This window comes from Bufo bufo, chromosome 7 (assembly GCF_905171765.1).
Source record: "Bufo bufo chromosome 7, aBufBuf1.1, whole genome shotgun sequence".
Classification (NCBI taxonomy): domain Eukaryota; kingdom Metazoa; phylum Chordata; class Amphibia; order Anura; family Bufonidae; genus Bufo; species Bufo bufo.
Window position 1 is genome coordinate 232,183,074 of NC_053395.1, and position 27,480 is coordinate 232,210,553.

The 27,480-nt window shown below is 50.0% G+C and overlaps 1 protein-coding gene and 1 long non-coding RNA gene across 2 annotated transcripts in view; one reads left to right on the top strand and one right to left on the bottom strand.

Annotated features, from left to right (window-relative positions):
- The window catches only part of PDIA5 (protein disulfide isomerase family A member 5), a 43,745-nt gene extending 21,654 nt beyond the window's left edge, over positions 1–22,091 (top strand). The window contains exons 7-16 of the mRNA XM_040441683.1: positions 3,381–3,448; positions 5,242–5,333; positions 6,051–6,122; positions 8,204–8,340; positions 11,268–11,335; positions 14,114–14,277; positions 14,361–14,491; positions 19,643–19,713; positions 21,111–21,245; positions 21,315–22,091. Coding sequence (XP_040297617.1) covers positions 3,381–3,448; positions 5,242–5,333; positions 6,051–6,122; positions 8,204–8,340; positions 11,268–11,335; positions 14,114–14,277; positions 14,361–14,491; positions 19,643–19,713; positions 21,111–21,245; positions 21,315–21,395 — 1,019 coding nt within the window. The 3' untranslated portion in view covers positions 21,396–22,091. The remainder of the gene's footprint in view (positions 1–3,380; positions 3,449–5,241; positions 5,334–6,050; positions 6,123–8,203; positions 8,341–11,267; positions 11,336–14,113; positions 14,278–14,360; positions 14,492–19,642; positions 19,714–21,110; positions 21,246–21,314) is intronic.
- Positions 21,595–24,645, bottom strand: LOC121008917. The gene is made up of 2 exons (XR_005780640.1): positions 22,098–24,645; positions 21,595–21,787 (listed from the first exon to the last, which is right to left on the bottom strand). It is a non-coding gene; the product is annotated as an uncharacterized LOC121008917 (long non-coding RNA).
- Between the last annotated feature and the right edge of the window lie 2,835 nt (positions 24,646–27,480).

The window sequence follows — 27,480 nt, forward strand, 5'->3', positions numbered from 1 at the left end:
TCTCTCTCTGTGCACTCTGCCCCTCTCTCTCTCTGCTCTTCCTCTGTGCACTCTGCCCCTCTCTCTCTCTCTGCTCTTCCTCTGTGCACTCTGCCCCTCTCTCTCTCTCTGCTCTTCCTCTGTGCACTCTGCCTCTCTCTCTCTCTCTGCTCTTCCTCTGTGCACTCTGCCTCTCTCTCTCTGCTCTTCCTCTATGCACTCTGCCCCTCTCTCTCTCTCTCTGCTCTTCCTCTGTGCACTCTGCCTCTCTCTCTCTGCTCTTCCTCTGTGCACTCTGCCCCTCTCTCTCTCTCTCTCTCTCTGCTCTTCCTCTGTGCACTCTGCCCCTCTCTCTCTCTCTCTCTGCTCTTCCTCTGTGCACTCTGCCCCTCTCTCTCTCTCTCTCTCTCTCTCTGCTCTTCCTCTGTGCACTCTGCCCCTCTCTCTCTCTCTCTCTCTCTCTCTGCTCTTCCTCTGTGCACTCTGCCCCTCTCTCTCTCTCTCTCTGCTCTTCCTCTGTGCACTCTGCCCCTCTCTCTCTCTCTCTCTGCTCTTCCTCTGTGCACTCTGCCCCTCTCTCTCTCTGCTCTTCCTCTGTGCACTCTGCCTCTCTCTCTGCTCTTCCTCTGTGCACTCTGCCCCTCTCTCTCTCTCTCTCTCTGCTCTTCCTCTGTGCACTCTGCCTCTCTCTCTGCTCTTCCTCTGTGCACTCTGCCCCTCTCTCTCTCTCTCTCTCTGCTCTTCCTCTGTGCACTCTGCCTCTCTCTCTCTGCTCTTCCTCTGTGCACTATGCCCCTCTCTCTCTCTCTCTGCTCTTCCTCTGTGCACTCTGCCCCTCTCTCTCTCTCTGCTCTTCCTCTGTGCACTCTGCCCCTCTCTCTCTCCTCTTCCTCTGTGCACTCTGCCCCTCTCTCTCTCCTCTTCCTCTGTGCACTCTGCCCCTCTCTCTCTCTCTCTCTGCTCTTCCTCTGTGCACTCTGCCCCTCTCTCTCTCTCTCTGCTCTTCCTCTGTGCACTCTGCCCCTCTCTCTCTCTCTCTCTCTCTGCTCTTCCTCTGTGCACTCTGCCCCTCTCTCTCTCTGCTCTTCCTCTGTGCACTCTGCCTCTCTCTCTCTGCTCTTCCTCTGTGCACTCTGCCCCTCTCTCTCTGCTCTTCCTCTGTGCACTCTGCCCCTCTCTCTCTCTCTCTGCTCTTCCTCTGTGCACTCTGCCCCTCTCTCTCTCTCTCTCTGCTCTTCCTCTGTGCACTCTGCCCCCCTCTCTCTCTCTCTCTGCTCTTCCTCTGTGCACTCTGCCCCTCTCTCTCTCTCTCTGCTCTTCCTCTGTGCACTCTGCCCCTCTCTCTCTCTCTCTCTCTGCTCTTCCTCTGTGCACTCTGCCCCTCTCTCTCTCTCTGCTCTTCCTCTGTGCACTCTGCCCCTCTCTCTCTCTCGCTCTGCTCTTCCTCTGTGCACTCTGCCCCTCTCTCGCTCTGCTCTTCCTCTGTGCACTCTGCCCCTCTCTCTCTGCTCTTCCTCTGTGCACTCTGCCTCTCTCTCTGCTCTTCCTCTGTGCACTCTGCCCCTCTCTCTCTCTCTCTCTGCTCTTCCTCTGTGCACTCTGCCCCTCTCTCGCTCTGCTCTTCCTCTGTGCACTCTGCCCCTCTCTCTCTGCTCTTCCTCTGTGCACTCTGCCTCTCTCTCTGCTCTTCCTCTGTGCACTCTGCCCCTCTCTCTCTCTCTCTCTGCTCTTCCTCTGTGCACTCTGCCCCTCTCTCTCTCTTCCTCTGTGCACTCTGCCCCTCTCTCTCTCTCTCTGCTCTTCCTCTGTGCACTCTGCCTCTCTCTCTCTCTGCTCTTCCTCTGTGCACTCTGCCTCTCTCTCTCTCTGCTCTTCCTCTGTGCACTCTGCCTCTCTCTCTCTCTCTCTGCTCTTCCTCTGTGCACTCTGCCCCTCTCTCTCTCTCTCTCTGCTCTTCCTCTGTGCACTCTGCCCCTCTCTCTCTCTCTGCTCTTCCTCTGTGCACTCTGCCCCTCTCTCTCTCTCTCTGCTCTTCCTCTGTGCACTCTGCCTCTCTCTCTGCTCTTCCTCTGTGCACTCTGCCCCTCTCTCTCTCTCTCTCTCTCTGCTCTTCCTCTGTGCACTCGGCCTCTCTCTCTCTGCTCTTCCTCTGTGCACTCTGCCCCTCTCTCTCTCTCTCTGCTCTTCCTCTGTGCACTCTGCCCCTCTCTCTCTCTCTCTCTGCTCTTCCTCTGTGCACTCTGCCCCTCTCTCTCTCTCTCTCTCTGCTCTTCCTCTGTGCACTCTGCCCCTCTCTCTCTCTCTCTGCTCTTCCTCTGTGCACTCTGCCCCTCTCTCTCTCTCTCTCTCTCTCTCTGCTCTTCCTCTGTGCACTCTGCCTCTCTCTCTCTGCTCTTCCTCTGTGCACTCTGCCTCTCTCTCTCTGCTCTTCCTCTGTGCACTCTGCCCCTCTCTCTCTCTCTCTCTCTGCTCTTCCTCTGTGCACTCTGCCCCTCTCTCTCTCTCTCTCTCTCTCTGCTCTTCCTCTGTGCACTCTGCCCCTCTCTCTCTCTCTCTGCTCTTCCTCTGTGCACTCTGCCCCTCTCTCTCTCTCTCTCTGCTCTTCCTCTGTGCACTCTGCCCCTCTCTCGCTCTGCTCTTCCTCTGTGCACTCTGCCCCTCTCTCGCTCTGCTCTTCCTCTGTGCACTCTGCCCCTCTCTCTGCTCTTCCTCTGTGCACTCTGCCTCTCTCTCTGCTCTTCCTCTGTGCACTCTGCCCCTCTCTCTCTCTCTCTGCTCTTCCTCTGTGCACTCTGCCCCTCTCTCTCTCTCTCTCTCTGCTCTTCCTCTGTGCACTCTGCCCCTCTCTCTCTCTTCCTCTGTGCACTCTGCCCCTCTCTCTCTCTGCTCTTCCTCTGTGCACTCTGCCTCTCTCTCTCTCTGCTCTTCCTCTGTGCACTCTGCCTCTCTCTCTCTCTCTCTGCTCTTCCTCTGTGCACTCTGCCCCTCTCTCTCTCTCTCTGCTCTTCCTCTGTGCACTCTGCCCCTCTCTCTCTCTCTCTCTGCTCTTCCTCTGTGCACTCTGCCCCTCTCTCTCTCTCTCTCTGCTCTTCCTCTGTGCACTCTGCCCCTCTCTCTCTCTCTCTGCTCTTCCTCTGTGCACTCTGCCCCTCTCTCTCTCTCTCTCTGCTCTTCCTCTGTGCACTCTGCCCCTCTCTCTCTCTCTCTGCTCTTCCTCTGTGCACTCTGCCCCTCTCTCTCTCTCTCTCTCTGCTCTTCCTCTGTGCCCTCTCTCTCTCTCTCTCTCTCTGCTCTTCGTCTGTCCATGTCACCATGCTCCAGTATACTGCCCCCATCCTCCCCCGCCCTGTGATCCTGGACTGTCTCCCCCCATCTTAATGTTCCTGGTCTCTCGTCCTCAGGGTGCGGTGTGTGTAAGAGGTTGATGCCAGCGTACCAACAGGCGGCCACCGAGCTAAAGGGCACCTATGTGAGTAACCGCTAGTAGTGACCCGGGACCCATGTGCAGTAGATTATTACTGTCTGATGCCCCCCACCCCCATTCTGTAAGGTCAGCGCTGGGGGGTATACAGGGGGACACTGATGCCCTCTGACAGGTGCTGCGGAGCCCGTGTGAACCTCACTGCCAGCCAGGCCTTCAGACACATCAGAAATGATTGTAGTTCCCAATGTGACGGGTGCGCTCCTGATGTCGCACCGCCATTGCTGCCCTGGGTAACAGGATTATTGGACCGGGGGGATTCACACGTGGACGCGGCTACAGACGGCCCTGCTGCCTGCGGCCCCCCACAGGTCCCAGCAGGTCCTGTCAGCCAGCGACAGCCTCATCCTGTAACAGGCCCAAGAAGAGATCTCCAGAGTTCAGTAAATAATGCTCATTTGTTCAATACATCCGCTTGCTGTCAGTGAATAGGTACATTCTCGTTTACATTCAGTCGGTGAGAACTTGTCCTGGTGGATGAATTCCTCAGGGTCCAGGACAGGAGAGATGTTTTAGTTGCTGCCGTGTTTAGCTCGCAGAGGATTGCCTTCATGGATTTATTGTAACAAACCCTCAGCCGTCCGAACACAACTAAAATTAACCCCACTCGCACGTGCGGCGGACGCCATGGCTGGCGGGTCTCCACTGTTTCAAACAGCAGAGACCCGCGGCTAATGACAGCGACCGGCAATAATGCTGATGGTGGTCATTTAAAGCCTTTAGATGCCGTGATCAAGTGAGATCCCAGCATCTAAAGGGTGAAAAACCTGGGCTTCTTACCGCCATCCAGTGCGGCCAATGAGGATGCCGCTAATGGATTTTAATACGCTGGGTCTCGCTGAAGAGCCAACATAAGAAATGAGCCATTCTGTACAATGTAAAAAATCCATGAGTGTTCAGAATAAAAAAATAATATTGGATTTTGTGGCTCAAATACGAGCTTCAAAATCATAAAAAAGGGCGATTTCTTTTTTTTTTTTTTTTTAAAACATTTTTTAAAATATATTTTTAAGTTTAAATTAGCCCCCCTTCCGTAGAATAAAATAATAAATACATAAATAACAAAAAATATAAAAATCACTATTAAAATATAAAAATATTTTTTCCAATACGGCCAATGGCATAACGGAAAAAAGGGTCAAAATGGCCAATTTCATATTTTTTTCTTACCCAAAAAAATGTAATAAAATGTGATGAAAAAGTCACACACTCAAAAATGGTATCAATAAAAACCACAGATTGTCTCACAAAAAAATGAGCTCAGTAGATATAACTATAAAAAAGATATGTGGGTCAGAATATAGTGATGACATTTTTTTTTTTACGCTATTTAGACATAAAATCCTATACATAGGGGGTATCGCTGCAATCGTACTGACCCAGAGAATGAAGGGCAGGGGTCAGTTTTGCCGCAACTGAAACGCCATGTGAACAAAACCCGTAAAATGGTGGAGGAAATGCGTTTATTTTACAATTCCACCCCATTTGGAATGCGTTTACCGCTTCTCACTACGTTGTATGCCATCTTTAATGGCGGCATCACAAAGTGCAACTTGTCCCACAAAAATAAGCCCTCATGCAGCTATGTGACCTGGAAACTAAAATAGTTATGGCTCAAGGAAAATGGGGAAGAAAAAAATAAATGCAAAAACGAAAAAAAACCTCCGGTATCCTAAGGGTTAGGAGAGGCTTTTCTATGCGCGGCCGCTACGTCCTCCGGCGCTTTATCGGGGTCTTTGTTGCCTCTTTGACATCGGAGCTTCTTTATCTTCTTCCTGCAGGTTTTAGCGGGAATGAACGTCTTCCCTCCGGAGTTTGAAAGACTGAAGGAAGAGTACAGCGTAAAGGGCTACCCCACCGTTCTGTATTTTGAGTGAGTACTCCTGGGATGCCCTGCACTGACGGGCACTGCACTGAGGGAACGACCTGCACTGACTGCACTGACAGACACTGCACTGACGGGCAACGCAATGAGGGAACGACCTGCACTGAAGGGCACTGCACTGAGGGAATGAGCTGCACTGACGGCACTGCACTGAGGGAACGACCTGCACTGACAGACACTGCACTGACGGGCAACGCAATGAGGGAACGACCTGCACTGAAGGGCACTGCACTGAGGGAATGAGCTGCACTGACGGGCACTGCACTGAGGGAATGAGCTGCATTGACGGCACTGCACTGAGGGAACGACCTGCACTGACAGACACTGCACTGACGGGCAACGCAATGAGGGAACGACCTGCACTGAAGGGCACTGCACTGAGGGAATGAGCTGCACTGACGGGCACTGCACTGAGGGAATGAGCTGCATTGACGGCACTGCACTGAGGGAACGACCTCCACGCAAAGGCACCAAAATGAGGGAATAACCTGCACTGAAAGGCACTGCACTGAGGGAACGACCTGCACTGACGGGCACTGCACTGAGGGAACGACCTGCACTGAAGGACACTGCACTGAGGGAACGACCTGCACTGACGGGCACTGCACTGAGGGAACGACCTGCACTGACGGACACTGCACTGAGGGAACGACCTGCACTGATGGACTCTACACAGCTGTTGTAATTATTATATTTGATTCTCAGGAAAGGAAAGTACAAGTTCAACTTTGAGAAGTACGGAGCAACTGCCAAAGACATTGCAGACTGGCTGAAAAAGTAAGTAGAATCGTGTGAATGGGATCTGCTGGGAGTAGTAGTAGTAGTAGTATCCGCTTGAAGATCGGGCTGCATCCTATTAACCTGGTGTAAAAACTGTAATCCTGCACACAACAGTAATGCAGTCAGTCATCTGCACAGGGAGATCTGTCCACTGCTGACCTAAGCATCGGTAGGTGTATCTGGGCAGGACTGGTCATCGGTAGGTGTGTCTGGATGGGACTGGTCATCGGTAGGTGTGTCTGGATGGGACTGGTCATCGGTAGGTGTGTCTGGATGGGACTGGTCATCGGTAGGTGTGTCTGGATGGGACTGGTCATCGGTAGGTGTGTCTGGATGGGACTGGTCATCGGTCGGTGTGTCTGGATGGGACTGGTCATTGGTCGGTGTGTGTGGATGGGACTGGTCATTGGTCGGTGTGTCTGGATGGGACTGGTCATTGGTCGGTGTGTCTGGATGGGACTGGTCATCGGTCGGTGTGTCTGGATGGGACTGGTCATTGGTCGGTGTGTGTGGATGGGACTGGTCATTGGTCGGTGTGTCTGGATGGGACTGGTCATTGGTCGGTGTGTGTGGATGGGACTGGTCATTGGTAGGTGTGTCTGGATGGGACTGGTCATTGGTAGGTGTGTCTGGATGGGACTGGTCATTGGTCGGTGTGTCTGGATGGGACTGGTCATTGGTCGGTGTGTCTGGATGGGACTGGTCATTGGTCGGTGTGTCTGGATGGGACTGGTCATTAGTAGGTGTGTCTGGATGGGACTGGTCATTGGTCGGTGTGTCTGGATGGGACTGGTCATTGGTCGGTGTGTCTGGATGGGACTGGTCATTGGTAGGTGTGTCTGGATGGGACTGGTCATTGGTCGGTGTGTCTGGATGGGACTGGTCATCGGTCGGTGTGTCTGGATGGGACTGGTTATTGGTCGGTGTGTCTGGATGGGACTGGTTATTGGTCGGTGTGTCTGGATGGGACTGGTCATTGGTTGGTGTGTCTGGATGGGACTGGTCATTGGTCGGTGTGTCTGATGGTCTGGCAGGAGCGGCCGCGCTTGCGCTGTGTTTTCTGCACATGCTTATTCTGTGGTTTGTGGTTTTCCGTACAGCGGTTACATAACTGCAGACATGATCTCCCATCAAACCGCAGTCACCACCTGCTGAACCTACGTGACATCACTGGTCACATGTCCGCCCGCCACAAATTATATAGACGGCTCGTCAGTGTTATATATACACGAGACGTTTCCGGGATCTGGTACTTAACCCTGTAATGACCCCCACTGTCTTGTGTCTGCTGCTCTAGGAATGAACTGCAGATGCCAGCTCCGGTCCTTGGGGCAGCCTCCTGCTCTCCAGCCAGGATCAGAGGTAGCTTCAATCCCAACTGTTAACCCGTTGATTGCCGCAGTCTGTGACCATGGCATGATCATATGGGATTTCCTCCCAGTAACTCGGGGGCTTCTGCAGTCAGCAGCGGGGACCTAGCAGGGACCCCAGGACTTGCGCTCAGTAATCCTGCTGCTCGTGTCGTCGCCCTCACCGCAGTCTGTGCCGTAGAGACACAGCGTACAGGAGTATAAAATCACAATCTAAAAAAATTCTAATAAAATGTTTTAAATAAAACAAAGTTTGAAGGGATTCTTTTACATAAAATACATTTTATTGCACATATATTATGTAATCGCCTGAGGAGCTCATTTACTAGGTTATTCGGTGTCGCGTATGTGCAGTGGAAACGATAAAGTAAATAAAATAAAAATCACGCAAAAGGTTTCAATTACAAAACTACTTATATACGCACAAACCGCCGCAAAATCTGCAACTTCTCCCTCATAAACCTGGGCCTCATACAACCGCGCCAGTGAAAAAACGTGAAGTACCGGCTGCTTAAGGGGGTCCTCTAACCCCTATAATGACCCCCCCCAGTGCCCGGACCCCTCCTATACATTATACTTACCTGCCACCTCAGGGGACATACTGTCGGTACCAGCGCAGAGAAGAAAAGTCTTAGCCACATTTGTCAGGACCGCGAAAGTTGCAGAAGAGTCGCTGTTAACCCATGCTGTGCCGGTGTGTTATTTCAGCCCTCAGGCTCCGGCACCTGAACAGCCCGAAGTGCCGTGGTCGGAGCAGGAAGGCGCCGTCCATCACCTGACTGACGCCGGCTTTGATGAGTTCATCCAGGATCACCCGTCGGCGCTCGTCATGTTCTACGCCCCATGTAAGTCCTTCATGTCGCGCTCTTATTCTGTTTCTCTTCCGCTTTCCCGGACTCCTGAGCGGCAGGTCCGCCCGGAGCAGAGAATTATCCCTGTACATAAGCCCCTTGTGCTTATATCTCATCCTGGGAAAGCTGGGTGCCCGCCATGTGTCCGCCTTCAGCTGATGCGCTGATGTCAGAGAGGACAGAGGCGCCGCGGATTCCTGGGCGCTCACAGTGTAATATTCAGCAATAAGGGGGGGCGGGGGGGGGGCGCGGACATATTTCACTCCAACTGAGGGAAACCGATTTCAGAGAATTTCAGGTATTTTGTTTTTTAAATATCCCTCCCCCTCCCCGTCTATTTTCTTTCTGCTCCCTGGTGAGTAGCAGTCGGGGAAATGAAAATCTGCAATTTGTGGCTGAAAGAAAATGACATTGATTTGTGAATTTCAGGAAATGCTTTACCTGCCGGGAATCGTTAAAGGGACGGTGCGCCCAGGAGCCAGACATAGGGGACGTCTTTATACCCCCTGATGACGCATTAATAGCGGGGCCCTTTATCTGCCCCACAGTCTACCATCTACCATTAGTGAGGCCCCCCCCCCGGATCTACCATGGGCCATTTATAATCCTGGCGCCCTCTTATAATGCTGAAGAAGCTCAGAATAGTGAGTGCAGCTCTGGAGTATAATACAGGATGTGACTCAGGATCAGTACAGGATAAGTAATGTATCTACACAGTGACTGCACCAGCAGAATAGTGAGTGCAGCTCTGGAGTATAATACAGGATGTAACTCAGGAGGATCAGTACAGGATAAGTAATGTATGTACACAGTGACTGCACCAGCAGAATAGTGAGTGCAGCTCTGGAGTATAATGCAGGATGTAACTCAGGATCAGTACAGGATAAGTAATGTATGTACACAGTGACTGCACCAGCAGAATAGTGAGTGCAGCTCTGGAGTATAATACAGGATGTGACTCAGGATCAGTACAGGATAAGTAATGTATCTACACAGTGACTGCACCAGCAGAATAGTGAGTGCAGCTCTGGAGTATAATACAGGATGTAACTCAGGAGGATCAGTACAGGATAAGTAATGTATGTACACAGTGACTGCACCAGCAGAATAGTGAGTGCAGCTCTGGAGTATAATGCAGGATGTAACTCAGGATCAGTACAGGATAAGTAATGTATGTACACAGTGACTGCACCAGCAGAATAGTGAGTGCAGCTCTGGAGTATAATACAGGATGTGACTCAGGATCAGTACAGGATAAGTAATGTATCTACACAGTGACTGCACCAGCAGAATAGTGAGTGCAGCTCTGGAGTATAATACAGGATGTAACTCAGGAGGATCAGTACAGGATAAGTAATGTATGTACACAGTGACTGCACCAGCAGAATAATGAGTGCAGCTCTGGAGTATAATACAGGATGTAACTCAGGATCAGTACAGGATAAGTAATGTATGTACACAGTGACTGCACCAGCAGAATAGTGAGTGCAGCTCTGGAGTATAATGCAGGATGTAACTCAGGATCAGTACAGGATAAGTAATGTATGTACACAGTGACTGCACCAGCAGAATAGTGAGTGCAGCTCTGGAGTATAATACAGGATGTAACTCAGGATCAGTACAGGATAAGTAATGTATGTACACAGTGACTGCACCAGCAGAATAGTGAGTGCAGCTCTGGAGTATAATACAGGATGTAACTCAGGATCAGTACAGGATAGGCAATGTATGTACACAGTGACTGCACCAGCAGAATAGTGAGTGCAGCTCTGGAGTATAATACAGGATGTAACTCAGGATCAGTACAGGATAAGTAATGTATGTACACAGTGACTCCACCAGCAGAATAGTGAGTGCAGCTCTGGGGTATAATACAGGATGTAACTCAGGATCAGTACAGGATATGTAATGTATGTACACAGTGACTGCACCAGCAGAATAGTGAGTGCAGCTCTGGGGTATAATACAGGATGTAACTCAGGATCAGTACAGGATAAGTAATGTATGTACATAGTGACTGCACCAGCAGAATAGTGAGTGCAGCTCTGGAGTATAATACAGGATGTAACTCAGGATCAGTACAGGATAAGTAATGTATGTACATAGTGACTGCACCAGCAGAATAGTGAGTGCAGCTCTGGAGTATAATACAGGATGTAACTCAGGATCAGTACAGGATAAGTAATGTATGTACACAGTGACTGCACCAGCAGAATAGTGAGTGCAGCTCTGGAGTATAATACAGGATGTAACTCAGGATCAGTACAGGATAAGTAATGTATGTACATAGTGACTGCACCAGCAGAATAGTGAGTGCAGCTCTGGAGTATAATACAGGATGTAACTCAGGATCAGTACAGGATAAGTAATGTATGTACACAGTGACTCCACCAGCAGAATAGTGAGTGCAGCTCTGGAGTATAATACAGGATGTAACTCAGGATCAGTAATGTATGTACACAGGTGCCCTCCCTTCTGCACTCGTTCGGTGTGATGGGGGTTCTCTCTCTTCAGTGACTGTCACAGCCGGGGATCGTGACCTACATGAGACTGTCACAAACACTCAGCTGTGTTGGTTTTTAATCTGTTTAGTCAGCGGGTCTCCTTCTTCCTCCAGTTGGCGGTGTAATATAAATGCATTAACCCTTGGTCACCTGGATGTATCTAATGGTGGCTACAGCCGTTTCATCGCATGTACTGATGTCAGCCACTTTTACAAGGATCTGAATGGTAAATCTGCGTAATCCTGCTGGGGTTAAGGGGAACCACTTCTATGACAGCCATATTGGTTGTCACCCAGCTTTCCCAGGAACCAATATAGCAAACAAACAGCTTTAGTAGAATTTCTCACATCTGGGTATAAGACGAGGATGAGATCGGGGATTGTGGCAATCACCGTGTTTTCTGTCCGTTTCCTGTAGGGTGCGGACATTGCAAGAAGATGAAACCGGATTATGAAAAGGCGGCCGAAGTTCTGCAAAAAGAAAGTGTAAGAAAATCAGGTTTATTTAGGTGAAACCGTTTCTTTGTTTGTTTCTGTTAAACTGTTTTGTGCCTCTGGACCCGGAGGTGAGACCCGGCGTACGGGGAGGAAACAGCGATCAGACATAACTTCTTCCCATAGGTAAGTGACGCATACACCCAGACATAAACCGGATGTAACCTGATTCATCAGACGCTGCCTTCTCTCCGTGGTGCACCTAGTGCCAGCTCTTCCCCAGGTAAGTAACACAAACGCACCCGACCGTCCGCAGGATGTAACCTGCTTCATCAGACCAGGCCGCCATCTTCCCTTGGTGCACCTGGTGCCAGCTCTTCCCCAGGTAAGTAACACAAACGCACCCGGCCGTCCGCAGGATGTAACCTGATTCATCAGACCAGGCCGCCATCTTCCCTTGGTGCACCTGGTGCCAGCTCTTCCCCAGGTAAGTAACACAAACGCACCCGGCCGTCCGCAGGATGTAACCTGCTTCATCAGACCAGGCCGCCATCTTCCCTTGGTGCACCTGGTGCCAGCTCTTCCCCAGGTAAGTAACACAAACGCACCCGGCCGTCCGCAGGATGTAACCTGATTCATCAGACCAGGCCGCCATCTTCCCTTGGTGCACCTGGTGCCAGCTCTTCCCCAGGTAAGTAACACAAACGCACCCGGCCGTCCGCAGGATGTAACCTGATTCATCAGACCAGGCCGCCATCTTCCCTTGGTGCACCTGGTGCCAGCTCTTCCCCAGGTAAGTAACACAAACGCACCCGACCGTCCGCAGGATGTAACCTGCTTCATCAGACCAGGCCGCCATCTTCCCTTGGTGCACCTGGTGCCAGCTCTTCCCCAGGTAAGTAACACAAACGCACCCGGCCGTCCGCAGGATGTAACCTGATTCATCAGACCAGGCCAGCTTCTTCCATTGGGTAATACATAACCCCCAGCCCAATAGGTACCATTGTCACAGGTATTTACAAAGATACATTGTTGCGAGTGTTTGGCCACACCCACTCCGGGTACAGCTGCAGGTGACCGCCCGTGCTCCGCCCCTTCCTCCACACCTTGTTCTTGCTCTCATGTTGTTTGGTTTAAACACCTCCTAATATTTATTATCCTGTAGTTTTTCGAATTTATGGATTGTTTTACTAATAGAATCCTAATGCTCCAGACTAATGAGACTGAAACGCGTCGTCGTCTTGCTGAGATCCTCAAGGAGTTGGAGCCGAGCGCGGCCTGATTGCTAATTCACTCGCTTTGCCAAATCTCCAGCGCTAAGAACATTACAGGAACAGCCTGAGAGTCTCGTTTATTAGGAGAAGTGTTTACCATTAGAATTAATTAAACTTGTCATATTTAGAGAAAACAGGGAGGCGAGACGCCGTATCCGAGACGCCGTATCCGAGCATGGCAGAAAGAAGGTTTGGGGTCACCCTGGCAAGAAGCATTTCTGCATCAATCACTTAAATTCTAATCAAAGGTTTTAATCATTTATGAGATCAGTGCACATTACCCACTGCAGCGGATCGGATCATTCAGTCTAGCCGCATGGGGGTTGTAGTTCATGAACTGCCTACATGAGGGTTAGTCAATCAGTCAGCTGTGTGCATAAAACCTACTCTAATCCTTCCCAGGCCCCAAGTGTCAGCGTCTCAATATCCTTTACCCTGAGTGTCAGCGTCTCAATATCCTTTACCCCGAGTGTCAGCGTCTCGTTATCCTGTACCCCGAGTGTCAGCGTCTCATTATCCTGTACCCCAAGTGTCAGCGTCTCGTTATCCTGTACCCCAAGTGTCAGCGTCTCGTTATCCTGTACCCCAAGTGTCAGCGTCTCGTTATCCTGTACCCCAAGTGTCAGCGTCTCGTTATCCTGTACCCCAAGTGTCAGCGTCTCGTTATCCTGTACCCCAAGTGTCAGCGTCTCGTTATCCTGTACCCCAAGTGTCAGCGTCTCGTTATCCTGTACCCCAAGTGTCAGCGTCTCGTTATCCTGTACCCCAAGTGTCAGCGTCTCGTTATCCTGTACCCCAAGTGTCAGCGTCTCGTTATCCTGTACCCCAAGTGTCAGCGTCTCATTATCCTGTACCCCGAGTGTCAGCGTCTCAATATCCTGTGCCCCGAGTGTCAGCGTCTCAGTATCCTGTACCCCGAGTGTCAGCGTCTCATTATCCTGTACCCCGAGTGTCAGCGTCTCATTATCCTGTACCCCGAGTGTCAGCGTCTCAATATCCTGTGCCCCGAGTGTCAGCGTCTCAGTATCCTGTACCCCGAGTGTCAGCGTCTCATTATCCTGTGCCCCGAGTGTCAGCGTCTCAATATCCTGTGCCCCGAGTGTCAGCGTCTCAGTATCCTGTACCCCGAGTGTCAGCGTCTCATTATCCTGTACCCCGAGTGTCAGCGTCTCATTATCCTGTACCCCGAGTGTCAGCGTCTCATTATCCTGTACCCCGAGTGTCAGCGTCTCATTATCCTGTACCCCGAGTGTCAGCGTCTCATTATCCTGTACCCCGAGTGTCAGCGTCTCATTATCCTGTACCCCGAGTGTCAGCGTCTCAGTATCCTGTACCCCGAGTGTCAGCGTCTCAGTATCCTGTACCACTCTCCGGTTAGCATTGCGCGGTATTACAGTGCAGCACTGTATCGTGTCGTATTATGCCCCCTCTCTCCAGTTACAATGTGACAACCTTCTGTTACTTTGTTGCAGTTTCTACTGTTGTCAGTGACTCTGATTAGCAGCTGTTCCCAGCCCCCGCTCTCAGTGCTGACCTGCCCTCTTGTCTCTTTCAGGGCCCCGGGGTCTTGGCGGCCGTGGACGCCACCGTCCACAGATCTCTGGCAGAGAGGTTCCACGTCTCTGGGTTCCCGACCTTGAAGTATTTTGAGGATGGTGAGGAGAAGTACACGGTGCCACACCTGCGCACAGAGGAGAAGATCGTGGAGTTCATGCGCAGGTACGTGGATGAGTGCGGTCACCTTCTGCTGAGTGTAGAGTCAGAGGGAGTCCGTAAATCACGTAGACTTCTGTTTGTCGCAGCCCCGAAGCCCCGCCTCCTCCAGAACCGGCATGGGAGGACAAGCCATCGAGCGTGCTCCACCTCCTGGGAGACGACTTCAGAGAGACCCTGAAGAAGAAGAAGCACGCGCTCGCCATGTTCTACGCACCTTGTAAGAGCTTTCACATTGGTTTCCTTCTTTCTAAAGTTTTACGGGGTATAGGATATGTCATCACTTCATGATCATGGGGGTCCGACCTCCGATCCTGCACCCATCCTGAGAATGAGGGGGTGCAGCAGACATGGCCCGATGCGGAATACCAGTCTTGACCTAATACTACTCACAGCTGACAGTTTGTTACAGTGTATCCATCCTGACAATCCTAAACATCCTGAGCTCCGGACTGATACATTGTAACAGACGATCAGGACATCTGGTTGCTGATGGGTATAGCTCGCAGAGGATGGTCTGGACTGATCATCGTGCAGAGCCGCAGCTTAGTTACCTATTCGGAAAATGTCTACTTTATTCAACCTATCCTCAGCAGTGCAGCAGCTTTGGATGTGACTGGAGCATAAGATGTAGTGTAACCCCCGATCGGTTTGAGATGCTGGACTTTTACATCTAGACATCATCATGATGATGAAACCCGAGACCGGATAATCCCAGTGCGGAGGATGCGCCCCCCCGCAGTGCCGTTACCCACAGGCAGATCTAGTGAAATCCTCCGTCCAGCTCTTTACTAGCGGGGAGATTTATAGAGTGTATCCCGTTATGTTGTGTCAGGAAGACGTCTCTGTATTTATACCGCCTAATGGATATTGCTGTGAGGTAAATCTGATCCTCCAGCGTAAGGCGACTTTCACACTAGCGTTAATGTTTTCCGGTATTGAGATCCGTCATAGGGGCTCAATACCGGAAAAAAACGCTTCCGTTTTGCCCCCATTCATTGTCAATGGGGACAAAACGTAACTGAACGGAACGGAGCTCTCCACTCTGATAGATATGCACCTGTGACTATGAATATGAATGTGAATGTGCTAGTCTGAATTTTCTTGTAGTGTTTATTGAGGGTAGCGCCTCTTTTAGACTGAGCAATGCCCGTCTGCCTGGGGCTTCTGAGCGGAGTGTAAATGTAGCCGGTTCCTGCACTGCCCTGAATATTGTAGGCTTGGGTAAGTCCAGGAGGGGCGGTGTATTAGTGCTAGGTCTGTGGAGGCCACCTTCACGCCTGGTAGATGGGCCCGACACAGGTTTGATCAAAAATGGCTTCTATTTTTCCATTTATAGTGGGTATAATACCACTTTAATTTAGAATGATCCCCATTTCTCAGCTCTATTGTTTGTATATAAAATGTTGTGCAGCCATTTTTTTTTTTATCAACCATGCAGGGCTCTAATAGGCGGCGTGCTTCAGGTTTATTACATTTTCAAAATCTCTGCTTGCTGGAGATTCTTGTTTACATCCAGAGGCTGAAATGTGTTTTGTCCCGATAGGTCCCACAGCTGGGAGCTAAATACATCAGCGGCTATCCTGACAGTTTGTTACAATGTATCAGTGCATGTAAAATATATCAGTCTGGCATCCTACCTCTGGATCTATGCAGTTCACTGGCAGCAAGCAAAGATCTTGAATCACTTCTAAAAGTCTGGATAACCCCTTTAAATTTAATTTCCATAAGCACATCCCGAGAGAAGCGTCCACAGAGCTCCGGCGCGGCCTTTTTCGCTGTGATTCGCCGGTATTGCAGCCGCTGGCGTCTCCCTGTATCATGTACAGTTTGTTTTAGTTCTTTGTGGATTTGCTTTGTGTCCAATGATAAGAACTGAGCAAATAGAATCCTGAATACATTCCCATCAGCCGGAGGCTTCACATAAGGAGATTATCTGCCCCAAGCAAAGCAGCGAACATGGAACGTGTGCCGATCCGCGGCCCCCACCCCGAGCGCCGCGCTGCTTTTATCATCGAGTTGCACCTTTTGTGATGAATTCTAAGTTGATTTATAGCGATGTTACTCAGACTCTGCAGATATATCAGCCTGTTACTCTATAGGCAGTCTGCCGAAAACATTGTCAGCGCCTCGGCTTGCTTTCAGTGAATGGGACCACTTTAACAGTCCCGAGCTCATCCTCGTCAGATAGCACTGGGCAGGGGGTTACTCCACTGGTTTTAGTAAAGATTCCTAAATTTCATCAGACTCCAGAACCCCTAAATTTAAAGAGGACCTCTCCCCGCTCCTGACATGTCTATTTTAATAGCTTCATGCATTCCCCGTGTACTAACAGGTCTGCAGCCTCTATTCCTATGTCTGTATGTTGTGCCGTTCCTTTATTATTCCTGCTAGAAGTTATGAATGAATTGCCAGCAGTCTGCAGTAAAGGGTACAGAGGGCGGTAACCAGTTGGGGGCGTGTCCCTGCACAGACTGACTATCCAATCAGTGCTGCCATTTTCAGACTGTGCAGGGACACACCCCCAACTGGTTACCACCCCTCTGTACCCTTACTGCAGACTGCTAGCAATTCATTCATAACTTCTAGTAGAGACATAGAGCCATAAGAATAGAGGCTCCAGAATTGTTATTACATGGGGAATGCATGAAGCTACTAAACCAGACATGTCAGGAGCGGGAAGAGGTCCCCTTTAATTCATACGCTGAACCCTAAAATGCATTCAGACCCCTAAATTTAGTTCATACTCCACAGCAGACCCCTAAATGTATTCATTCTGCAGACCCCTAACATTCATTCAGACTCCAGAACAGACCCCTGGAATGACATCAGCCCCCAGACTATGGTGTACATTGTGCTTGTTAATAGTAGTGTTCCCATACACTGACAACAAGCAGAGCTGGGACCTGGTGGAGAATTGTTTTTGTGGTTTTCTTTCTGTTTCCAGGTGCCCCCCGTCCCCCCGCAGCAGGGGGCGCCAGGCGGGCTGTCGGCTCAGTGCAGCATCCTGTGTGATGTGAAGACATCTGCGCTGCCTCCTCTATGGGATTGTAAGTGCAGCCTTAAAACGCGTCTGATCCCCGATTCAGGGGATTATGGGATTTGTAACAATCCACCGCGCGTCCGGAGTGAAGTCTGAGCAGCCGGTTAACCCTTCATGTTGTCAGGCCGGGCGTGTGCTCCTTGTGATCTGCGAACGATGGAGGATGCCGATCCAGGATTTAGTGAAGAGATCATCAGAAATTCAGCAAATTGCTGATCTTATGGGTCATCTACTTTATAATGATTTTCAAGATCTCTACTTGCCATCAGTGAATGGAAACACTTCCATTAATCAACTGAAAACAAGTGCTGCTGAGACTGCTGATATTTTTGTTACAGTGTTTCAGTAAGTTCTGATGCGTTTCCAGTGATACAGTGTAACAAGCCATCGGCAGCTGTGTGAACAGGACTGGGTCAGAAAGCAGAGATCTTGAACATGGTGAGACTGTTGATGAAATATTACAGTGATGATCCTCGTGCTCTAGTCTCCTCCAGAGCTGCATTCACAGTTCTGCAGCTTTCTTGTAACCGGAGAGCAGTGCATTGTGGGATCTTGGCTGTGATGGCGTGCGTGAGGGATTGGGGTAGAATTTTCTATTTGTATCTTTGACCTGTGAGAATTTGAAAGCTGCTCTTGATGTGAATGGAGAGAGATATAATAAGTGCGTTTCTCAGCAGCGGCGCCCCCTACAGTGTCACAGAACAGAGCCCCCACTCCGGTGCGGAGGAGAGCGGGCGGCAGCCCCTTCTCCATTGGGCCAGAGTCGGCAGTGGCGTCTCATCCGCTCACTGCTCTGATCAGGAGAATTCGCCTTTCCTCCGGCCATTAACGTCCTTTTTATCTCCATTTTGCACATGCAGACGTTTATTAACCCCACGTTGCCTTCCCCTCCCCCTTAATTCCATGAACGTCCTTTACAATCACCATTCGGATTCTGCTTTGTTCCCTGATATCTCTCCAATTAGCGGCGGCGCCGTCCGTTCACCGGCTGTCGGCAGCGTAATTACAGTTAATTGTCTGAGACCTGAAGCTGGCGATTCATCATGATGGCGCGCCGCTTTATGTACAGCGTCCCTGGTGTCCCGCAGGCCTGGAAGCGTCCGGACGTTATGACCCCTCGTCGCACGATTCACAGGACGTGGCAATTAGTTTCATCGTCATCTGTCAGAAGCGATCAGGGAGGAGAGCGTCAGATCAGTGAAGCCGACCCCATTACTGGGAGAAGGCGAGGGGCGGGCGGCAGATTACAGCGACTGTCCACTAATCCAGCACCCATGGTCTGGGAATCCTGCTAATCCGACAATAGTCCAGCGCTGTAGTCTGTGCCCGCGGTTTATCGTACGGTATGTACATATACCCTACAGTGTCGTCCAGTATATGCCGTATAATATATATACCGTATAGTAAATCAGTAGTAGTGGGGCCCGCTCTGTAGTATTGAGAACAGTAGGGTTTATTAATAAATATGAAAGTGAATAGATATCCTAAAATCTACATTAATTAATTTAGCCGCGATAATAGTGATTACCAAAAACAATAAAGTATAGAATGCTAAAACTAATAGTGCGCTATTCCCAAAAGACGACTCAATAGTCCATCAATAGCCTTCAATAATTCCCATAACTGAATGGGACACTGATCATCCCGAACCACAATAGTGTGGAATAGTCCGCAGTGTGAGGGATCTATCAATGTGATTAGGTCCCGCTGTATACTTCGAAGAATGCGATCGCTTACTCTCACAAACAAGTACGATCTTACCAGGAGGACTTCGGTGGGTTTTTCCTGCCCTTGACACGGTGCGCCTCTTGTGAGTTTCAGATAATTGTAAGTGGATATATGTGCGCTCATTATAATAAGGGGGGGGGGGGGGGGGTTCTCGTAAAGACCCCCCCCCGCCCCCCCTATTGGACAGCTGCCATGTAATGTCGCTTTTCCCCTGCAGAGGCCGCTAGATACAGGTTCTCCTGGTGACAACAGCTGATTGTGGGGGGGGGGGGGGGGGGGGTCGCTCTACCTTTGGGTTGTCAGATCTAACGACACAAAGAAATTGTTTCTCTGGATGTAGCCTGAAGTGTAAAGCAGGGAGGTTTTTCTTCTCATTGTCCTGGTTTTGTCCAGGGTCCTATCCTCTGCTGGCTAATCCTCTCGATGTAATGGAATCTAAGGTACAGACAGTATTAGAAAGTATAATTACATGTCTGTAGAATGAACCGGTGCCAACCTCCATTCTTTATACTGCAGGCGTCCCCCAGAGAACTGATCTGTAGTACTCTATATGATGCATTGAGCGTTGTGCTGGCGGATAACCGTCTCCTCCGTTTTCAGGGTGTCCTCACTGCAAAAACTCAATTCCTGATTTTATGACCGCAGCGGAGGAATTCAAAGAAGACCGGAAGGTGAGTGCGGGGCGGTCAGTCTGCCGCAGAAAATCGGACACCCGACGCTACTGGTCCAGTGTGTTTCTCCTTCTTTAGGGTAATGTTCCCAAACCTGTCGCTTCCCAGCTGTCACCAGACTACAACTCTCGTCGGGGACAGCCTGCATTATGGGAGTTGTAGTTATACAACAGGTGGGGAGCCACAGGTCGGGGGTCTCTGCCTCAGGCCACGTTTAAACACGTTTTCATGCAGGTTTCACCAATATCCTTGGCGCTAGTTCACACTCGCGGCTCACAGAAATCCGCGATGTGTGGGATCGTTTGGCTGAATGAGGCGCAATCTGCTGCAGAAATCCAAGGGTCGGCCCAAGGCTCCACGTCCCCCAAGTTCTCCGTCTTGTGAACATGGCCGTATCATTTTCAAGACCTCCCCTTGCCGTCAGTGAATGGACTACATCTGAAAAGCTTCCCGCACAGCCTACCTTTTTGTATAAGGAAGTTGCAGACAAAGTCTTGTGTAGCTCACACAGGCTTGCCAGTACTGATACATTGTGACAAAGCCTCAGCTGTGAGCAATACAATGTCTGTACAAGAATGTTCCCATTCAGTGACCGCAAGGAGAGATCTTGTAAATAGTGAGGAATTAAAACAAAGACTGAGACAGTTCATTATATAACGAGAATAATTTGTATGAATCTAGACCTGGAAGTGAATCCTCCAGTAGCTTTTGGGTGCTGGGGCATGCTGGGAGTTGTAGTTTCTTGGAGACCCTTATTCCAGATCTGATCGGTTTAAGGACCGGTCTCATCAGTCGATGGACAGTGTTACGGTACATTTTCCAGTCGGGTTCAGACGCTGCCGGCGCCGCTCGTCTCTGGTGTTTGGAGATTAGTCACCCCGGTATTTGTAGACGGCGTCACGCCGCGTCTGATCCCACAAGTCATATCCCTCAGTAAATAAGCAGATGTTTTTGCGGACTTTGGCTGAGGTTCTGGATCGCGAGGCCGCGCTCTGCCGCCATCCGACGCCTTCTCAAACGGGATTCTTTGTTTTGTGACTTAAATGCAAATTATTTTTTAGATTTTCCTCAAAACTCTGCTTATTCTGGAGCTGGATACATTGTATCAGGTCGCGGTCCACACCCGATACATTGTGACCAACGGGCAGTGTTAACCCTGTAATAATGCTGTGGGGGAGGGGCCCCCGGGGGAGTTTTAGGGTCACTTACACACAGGCAGTTTTTGTGGTGATTTTTATGCATAAAAATTTCAGCAGGAAGTTTTTGGTAATAGAATTTCCCATGGAGTATATGGCAGGTCCCTGAGAGAATCCGCTCCGCCAGTGTTAGTTGGGGGGGGGGGGGCTTTAATCGCAGTCACATGACCCAGTCAGCTGACGCACTGCTTCGTGTTGCAGATCGCTTACGCTGCTGTTGACTGCACCAAAGAGAAGAACCAGGCTCTGTGTAAGCAGGAGGGAGTGGAGGGCTTCCCGACCTACGTCTACTACAACTACGGCAAATTCACGGAGAAATACAACGGGGAGCGCTCGGTGAGTGCCGCTCGGTATGGAGGGGGGCGGGGAGGGCCGCTTAATAATTCTGTCTTTTCTGTCATTCAGGAGTCTGCGTTTGTTTCCTTCATACGGTCGCTCAGAGAGAAGGACCACGGCAAACTCGGGAAGAAGAAGGAAGAACTGTAAAGCTAATCCCTCCAGTGCACTGCAGCTCCCAACCTCCAGGGCCCAGGAGAACCCGTCCTAGTGCACTGTATGAAGATCCTGATGTCCAGTGCACCCCTGATGTCCAGTGCACTGTATGAAGATCCTGCACCCCTAATGTCCAGTGCACTGTGTGAAGATCCTGATGTCCAGTGCGCCCCTGATGTCCAGTGCACTGTGAAGATCCTGCACCCCTGATATCCAGTGCACTGTATGAAGACCCTGCACCCCTGATGTTCAGTGCACTGTATGAAGACCCTGTACCCCTGATGTTCAGTGCACTGTATGAAGATCCTGCACCCCTAATGTTCAGTGCACTGTATGAAGATCCTGCACCCCTGATGTCCAGTGCACTGTATGAAGACCCTGTACCCCTGATGTTCAGTGCACTGTATGAAGATCCTGCACCCCTAATGTTCCGTGCACTGTATGAAGATCCTGCACCCCTGATGTCCAGTGCACTGTATGAAGATCCTGCACCCCTAATATCCAGTGCAGTAACATGTGCAATGTGTGAAGACCCTGCTGCACCCCTAATATCTAGTGTATTATAAGAAGGCATTGCACCCTCAATAGTCCAGTGCACTGTAGCAGGGCCCTGCACCTCCGCTGTAAAAAGGCCATCCCACATGGATTCTCCAAGGCCCTGTATAATGACCCCCTGATCTTCAGTGCATCTTACACATGCTCCAGTGCACTGTAATAAGACCTTGGCCTGCTCTCCAGAAGATGAACCCTGTTCTCCTAACCTTGGACTGGTGCAGTGCCATCTGTGAAGACCCCATATTCTTGTGCAGCAGGCCTTAGTGGGGGTCCAGCAGTGCATTGGTAATACTTGCAGCTTCCAGACTATTCTCCTGGTCTTAGATACGGGTCTGATCCAGTGGACTGAGGAAGAATCCGCTGACCTCTGACCCGAGTGCAGTTAGGCTGCTGCAGAAAGGAGGATCAACCACTGCTGAGGAGTTTCCTTCAGAGGTTAAATCTGTACTGCCCAGACCTGGGGGAGAGGTGAAGCCTCCGCATAGAAAGGAGACCTCTGGTTCCCAGGTGGAGATGCCCTTTAAGTTGTGTGCACCATGGTCTCTGTACTTTACCCCATGACTCCAGGTATCCGATAACTGATTTCACCCAGAATCCTCTGCCACTTTATGTGCTTCCCCTCGCACAGCCCCTGACATCGCAGCAAGGTAAATGGGGCTAGATGAGAATGATCGGGGTTGATGCTTCTCATCACCCCCTTTATTTGAATGCCGACAATCTGACCGCAAGGATTACTTCTTACCGCCATGAAGGAGGATCTGCCATGTCTCCCCAGACCGCACTGTATTAGGAATACTTCATTCGTCATGTCCCCCTCGTTAAAGGAAAATGTTCTCCAGATCTGGTTCCTTTATAACGTGACATTTGGTATCAAAGCCCAAGTAGTACAGTGACCCCCACTGAATACCGGCACAAGAGCCAATCAGGAGGCCGAGAAGTAAATGTTGCCTGTGCAGAAGTGTCACGTGACTCTAGAGAAAGATTGAGAAGGCTCCTAGGGGGAGGGGCTTTTGTAATGAGACATTTTTCAGCCCTCTGATTGGTGCTTTGGGAGGATTTTGTGGGTGCAGCTCCGCCCTCTACTAAATAAAGCATCAATGAGATTTCAGGGTGTTGTCTGAGATAATTAGAAATTTTACCGATGTCCCTAAATGTTGTCAAAAATAGATTACGTACTCGCCGCCGCCTCCTCCATCGCCGTTCTCTGCGCCGCCAGTTGTTTGGTTTACAGACTGCAGTAGTGATGTGCCGGTATAATGGTGGTGCAGAGAACGGCCCTGGAGAAAGGGATGACAGCAGGCGGGATATTGGAGATATATCTCATTATCTCAGACAACCCATCTTGTGTAGGATTAGAAAAACATGGCCGCTTTCCTGAACACAGCGCTCCCCTCTTCCACAGGTTGTGTCTGGTATTGCACCTCAACTCTATTGAGGTGCGGTTCTCGACCAGTAGCCACCATATTTTCCTAATTCTGCACAACCACTTTAGGAAACGTAAAGTAACTGTTCCAGGTTAGCGGTTCCCTTTAAGAAAAACTGGGAAAGGAGGACGGAAGAAGGAAAAGGGTTATGGCACCCGAAAATAAGATTAACCGGTCAGTGTGACGCTGGTCTGGAGGACCCCCCACCTTGTTTGCTGCGGCAGCCTATGCCCCTCCATCAGTCCGCTCGTTTCGTGAGATTATAGGGTTGTGCTCCGACCTTCCCTCCATACTGTGATTATGCCAAAAATGGAGATTATTTTATGTTCTGTACTTGTCCCCCCCCCCGCTGTAAACGCCACGTTGTGGGCTAAAATGACTTTCGTTCTGCTGTAGCCCAGCTGTTCGTAGGGAACCTTGCGGAGGCACAAGGTGCACGTCTGTACGGCCCAGACCTCATGTTGGCATTGTACAGCGTGCGCTCCCATCACAGTGCCACTGCGCCAATTCCCACTCACTTTACGGAAGTGACAGCTGCAGCTTCCCGGCCACACCATAGTGCGGCTCAGCGCTGCGCCGCGGCTCATACGCAAGGAGATCAATGGCTCCTCTTCCATGGATGGGCCGCCTTTGTGCCTTATTTCTATGAGTGGCTCCCGATGCATTGATGCCACGTTTCACGAATATCAGTTTCACCCACGGACGCGTTTCACGTCAGTAGTGAACATTCCAGATGCTGTAACCCAAACCGTGGAGTGAGCGTGCAGCCGGTGGACGCCCCAAGACTTTTTTTCTTTTTCTTAGATTTTTGCTGGACCTCAGTGTTTCCTGCGGCTTCCTCTTGTTCTATACATTAAGCTGAGAGGAGACCGTCATTGCGTCACTCAGGGACATGATATCAAACGGCGGCGATTGTGCGACCGTAACCAGAGCGTTTACATGACTTCCAGAGAATGTTCTGACTTAGTCAAGCAGGTGGGAAAAAAAAAGCCAAAAAGAAGATATTTTTGTTCTCTTTATTTTCTGTACACCAAGATGGTGGTGGGGGAGGGTAACGTGTTCACGGCGGCAGTTTCATACTGTATAACGGAATAAATGCACCATATTTTTTATATAAGCGCAGAACTTGTTTACATTCCTCCTCGGAAAACGTCGCCACGTCTTCATGTGTCTTGTAAAGCGCCAGGTTCTGAACGCGTCTCGTTGATTATTATCATTCTGTGTATCCGTGATTTGTTTCATCTCAGAAATAAAAACTATTTTACAGATAATTGTCTTCTGCTTCCTGATAATGCAGCCCGTCCTAATGTGCGAGGCGGGTGGTGGACAGAGACCTGGTGGACAGAGATGTAGGGAGATTATATGAGACCAGCAAATGAGATGCAGTGTAAAGTATGATGGTGAGCAGCAGCAGAGGATACGGTACGTCAGAAGGTCACACTCCAGCAGACAATGCAGCTCCGGCCAAGTTTATGGGGGCAAAAAGGGTTGTGGGTTTGGGACTTAAAACAGGGTGTTCCCCGACACCAATGGCGTCATCATATTGTGTGATTTTCAGCACTTTTTTCTGTCATATTTTTGTTATTCTGCACACAGGACTTTTACTAGTCTCGCAAATAACAAAAACATGGCGGAGCGGAGTCAGAACTGACGCTGATATCCCAGCCCTGAAATCTGTGGTAATAATAGTAACATGGCGGAGCGGAGTCAGGACTGACGCTGATATCACAGCCCTGATATCTATGGTAATAATAACAGGATCATGGCGGAGCGGAGTCAGGACTGGCACTGATATCACAGCCCTGAAATCTGTGGTAATAATAACGAACATGGCGGAGCGGAGTCAGGACTGACACCGATATCACAGCACTGAAATCTGTGGTAATAATAGTAACATGGCGGAGCGGAGTCAGGACTGACACTGATATCACAGCCCTGATATCTATGGTAATAATAACAGGATCATGGCGGAGCGGAGTCAGGACTGACACTGATATCACAGCCCTGAAATCTGTGGTAATAATAACAGTAACATGGCGGAGCGGAGTCAGGACTGACGCTGATATCACAGCCCTGATATCTGTGGTAATAATAACAGAAACATGGAGGAGCGGAGTCAGGACTGACACTGATATCACAGCCCTGATATCTATGGTAATAATAACAGGATCATGGCGGAGCGGAGTCAGGACTGACGCTGATATCACAGCCCTGAAATCTGTGGTAATAATAGTAACATGGCGGAGCGGAGTCAGGACTGACACTGATATCACAGCCCTGAAATCTGTGGTAATAACAGGAACATGGCGGAGCGGAGTCAGGACTGACGCTGATATCACAGCCCTGAAATCTATGGTAATAATAGCAGGAAGATGGCGGAGCGGAGTCAGGACTGACGCTGATATCACAGCCCTGAAATCTGTGGTAATAATAACAGGAACATGGCGGAGCGAAGTCAGGACTGACGCTGATATCACAGCCCTGAAATCTGTGGTAATAATAACAGGAAGATGGCGGAGCGGAGTCAGAACTGACGCTGATATCACAGCCCTGAAATCTATGGTGATAATAACAGGAACATGGCGGAGCGGAGTCAGAACTGACGCTGATATCACAGCCCTGAAATCTGTGTTAATAATAACAGGAACATGGCGGAGCGGAGTCAGGACTGACGCTGATATCACAGCCCTGATATCTGTGGTAATAATAACAGGAACATGGAGGAGCGGAGTCAGGACTGACGCTGATATCACAGCCCTGAAATCTATAGTAATAATAACAGGAACATGGCGGAGTGGAGTCAGAACTGACGCTGATATCACAGCCCTGAAATCTATGGTGATAATAGTAACATGGCGGAGCGGAGTCAGAACTGACGCTGATATCACTGCCCTGAAATCTATGGTAATAACAGGAACATGGCGGAGCGGAGTCAGAACTGACGCTGATATCACAGTCCTGAAATCTGTGGTAATAATAACAGTAACATGGCGGAGCGGAGTCAGGACTGACGCTGATATCACAGCCCTGAAATCTATGGTAATAATAACAGGAACATGGCGGAGCGGAGTCAGGACTGACGCTGATATCACAGCCCTGATATCTGTGGTAATAATAACAGGAACATGGCGGAGCGAAGTCAGGCCTGACGCTGATATCACAGCCCTGAAATCTGTGGTAATAATAACAGGAACATGGAGGAGCGGAGTCAGGACTGACGCTGATATCACAGCCCTGAAATCTATGGTAATAACAGGAACATGGCGGAGCGGAGTCAGGACTGACGCTGATATCACAGCCCTGAAATCTGTGGTAATAATAACAGGAACATGGCGGAGCGGAGTCAGAACTGACGCTGATATCACAGCCCTAAAATCTGTGGTAATAATAACAGGAACATGGCGGAGCGGAGTCAGGACTGACGCTGATATCACAGCCCTGATATCTGTGGTAATAATAACAGAAACATGGAGGAGCGGAGTCAGGACTGACACTGATATCACAGCCCTGAAATCTATGGTAATAATAACAGGAACATGGCGGAGCGGAGTCAGAACTGACGCTGATATCACAGTCCTAAAATCTGTGGTAATAATAACAGGAACATGGCGGAGCGGAGTCAGGACTGACGCTGATATCACAGCCCTGAAATCTGTGGTAATAATAACAGGAACATGGCGGAGCGGAGTCAGAACTGACGCTGATATCACAGCCCTGAAATCTGTGGCAATAACAGGAACATGGCGGAGCGGAGTCAGGCCTGACGCTGATATCACAGCCCTGAAATCTGTGGTAATAATAACAGGAACATGGCGGAGCGGAGTCAGGACTGACACTGATATCACAGCCCTGAAATCTGTGGCAATAATAACAGGAACATGGCGGAGCGGAGTCAGGACTGATGCTGATATCACAGCCCTGAAATCTGTGGTAATAACAGGAACATGGCAGAGCGGAGTCAGGACTGACGCTGATATCACAGCCCTGAAATCTGTGGTAATAACAGGAACATGGCGGAGCGGAGTCAGGACTGACGCTGATATCACAGCCCTGAAATCTGTGGTAATAACAGTAACATGGTGGAGCGGAGTCACTCAGAA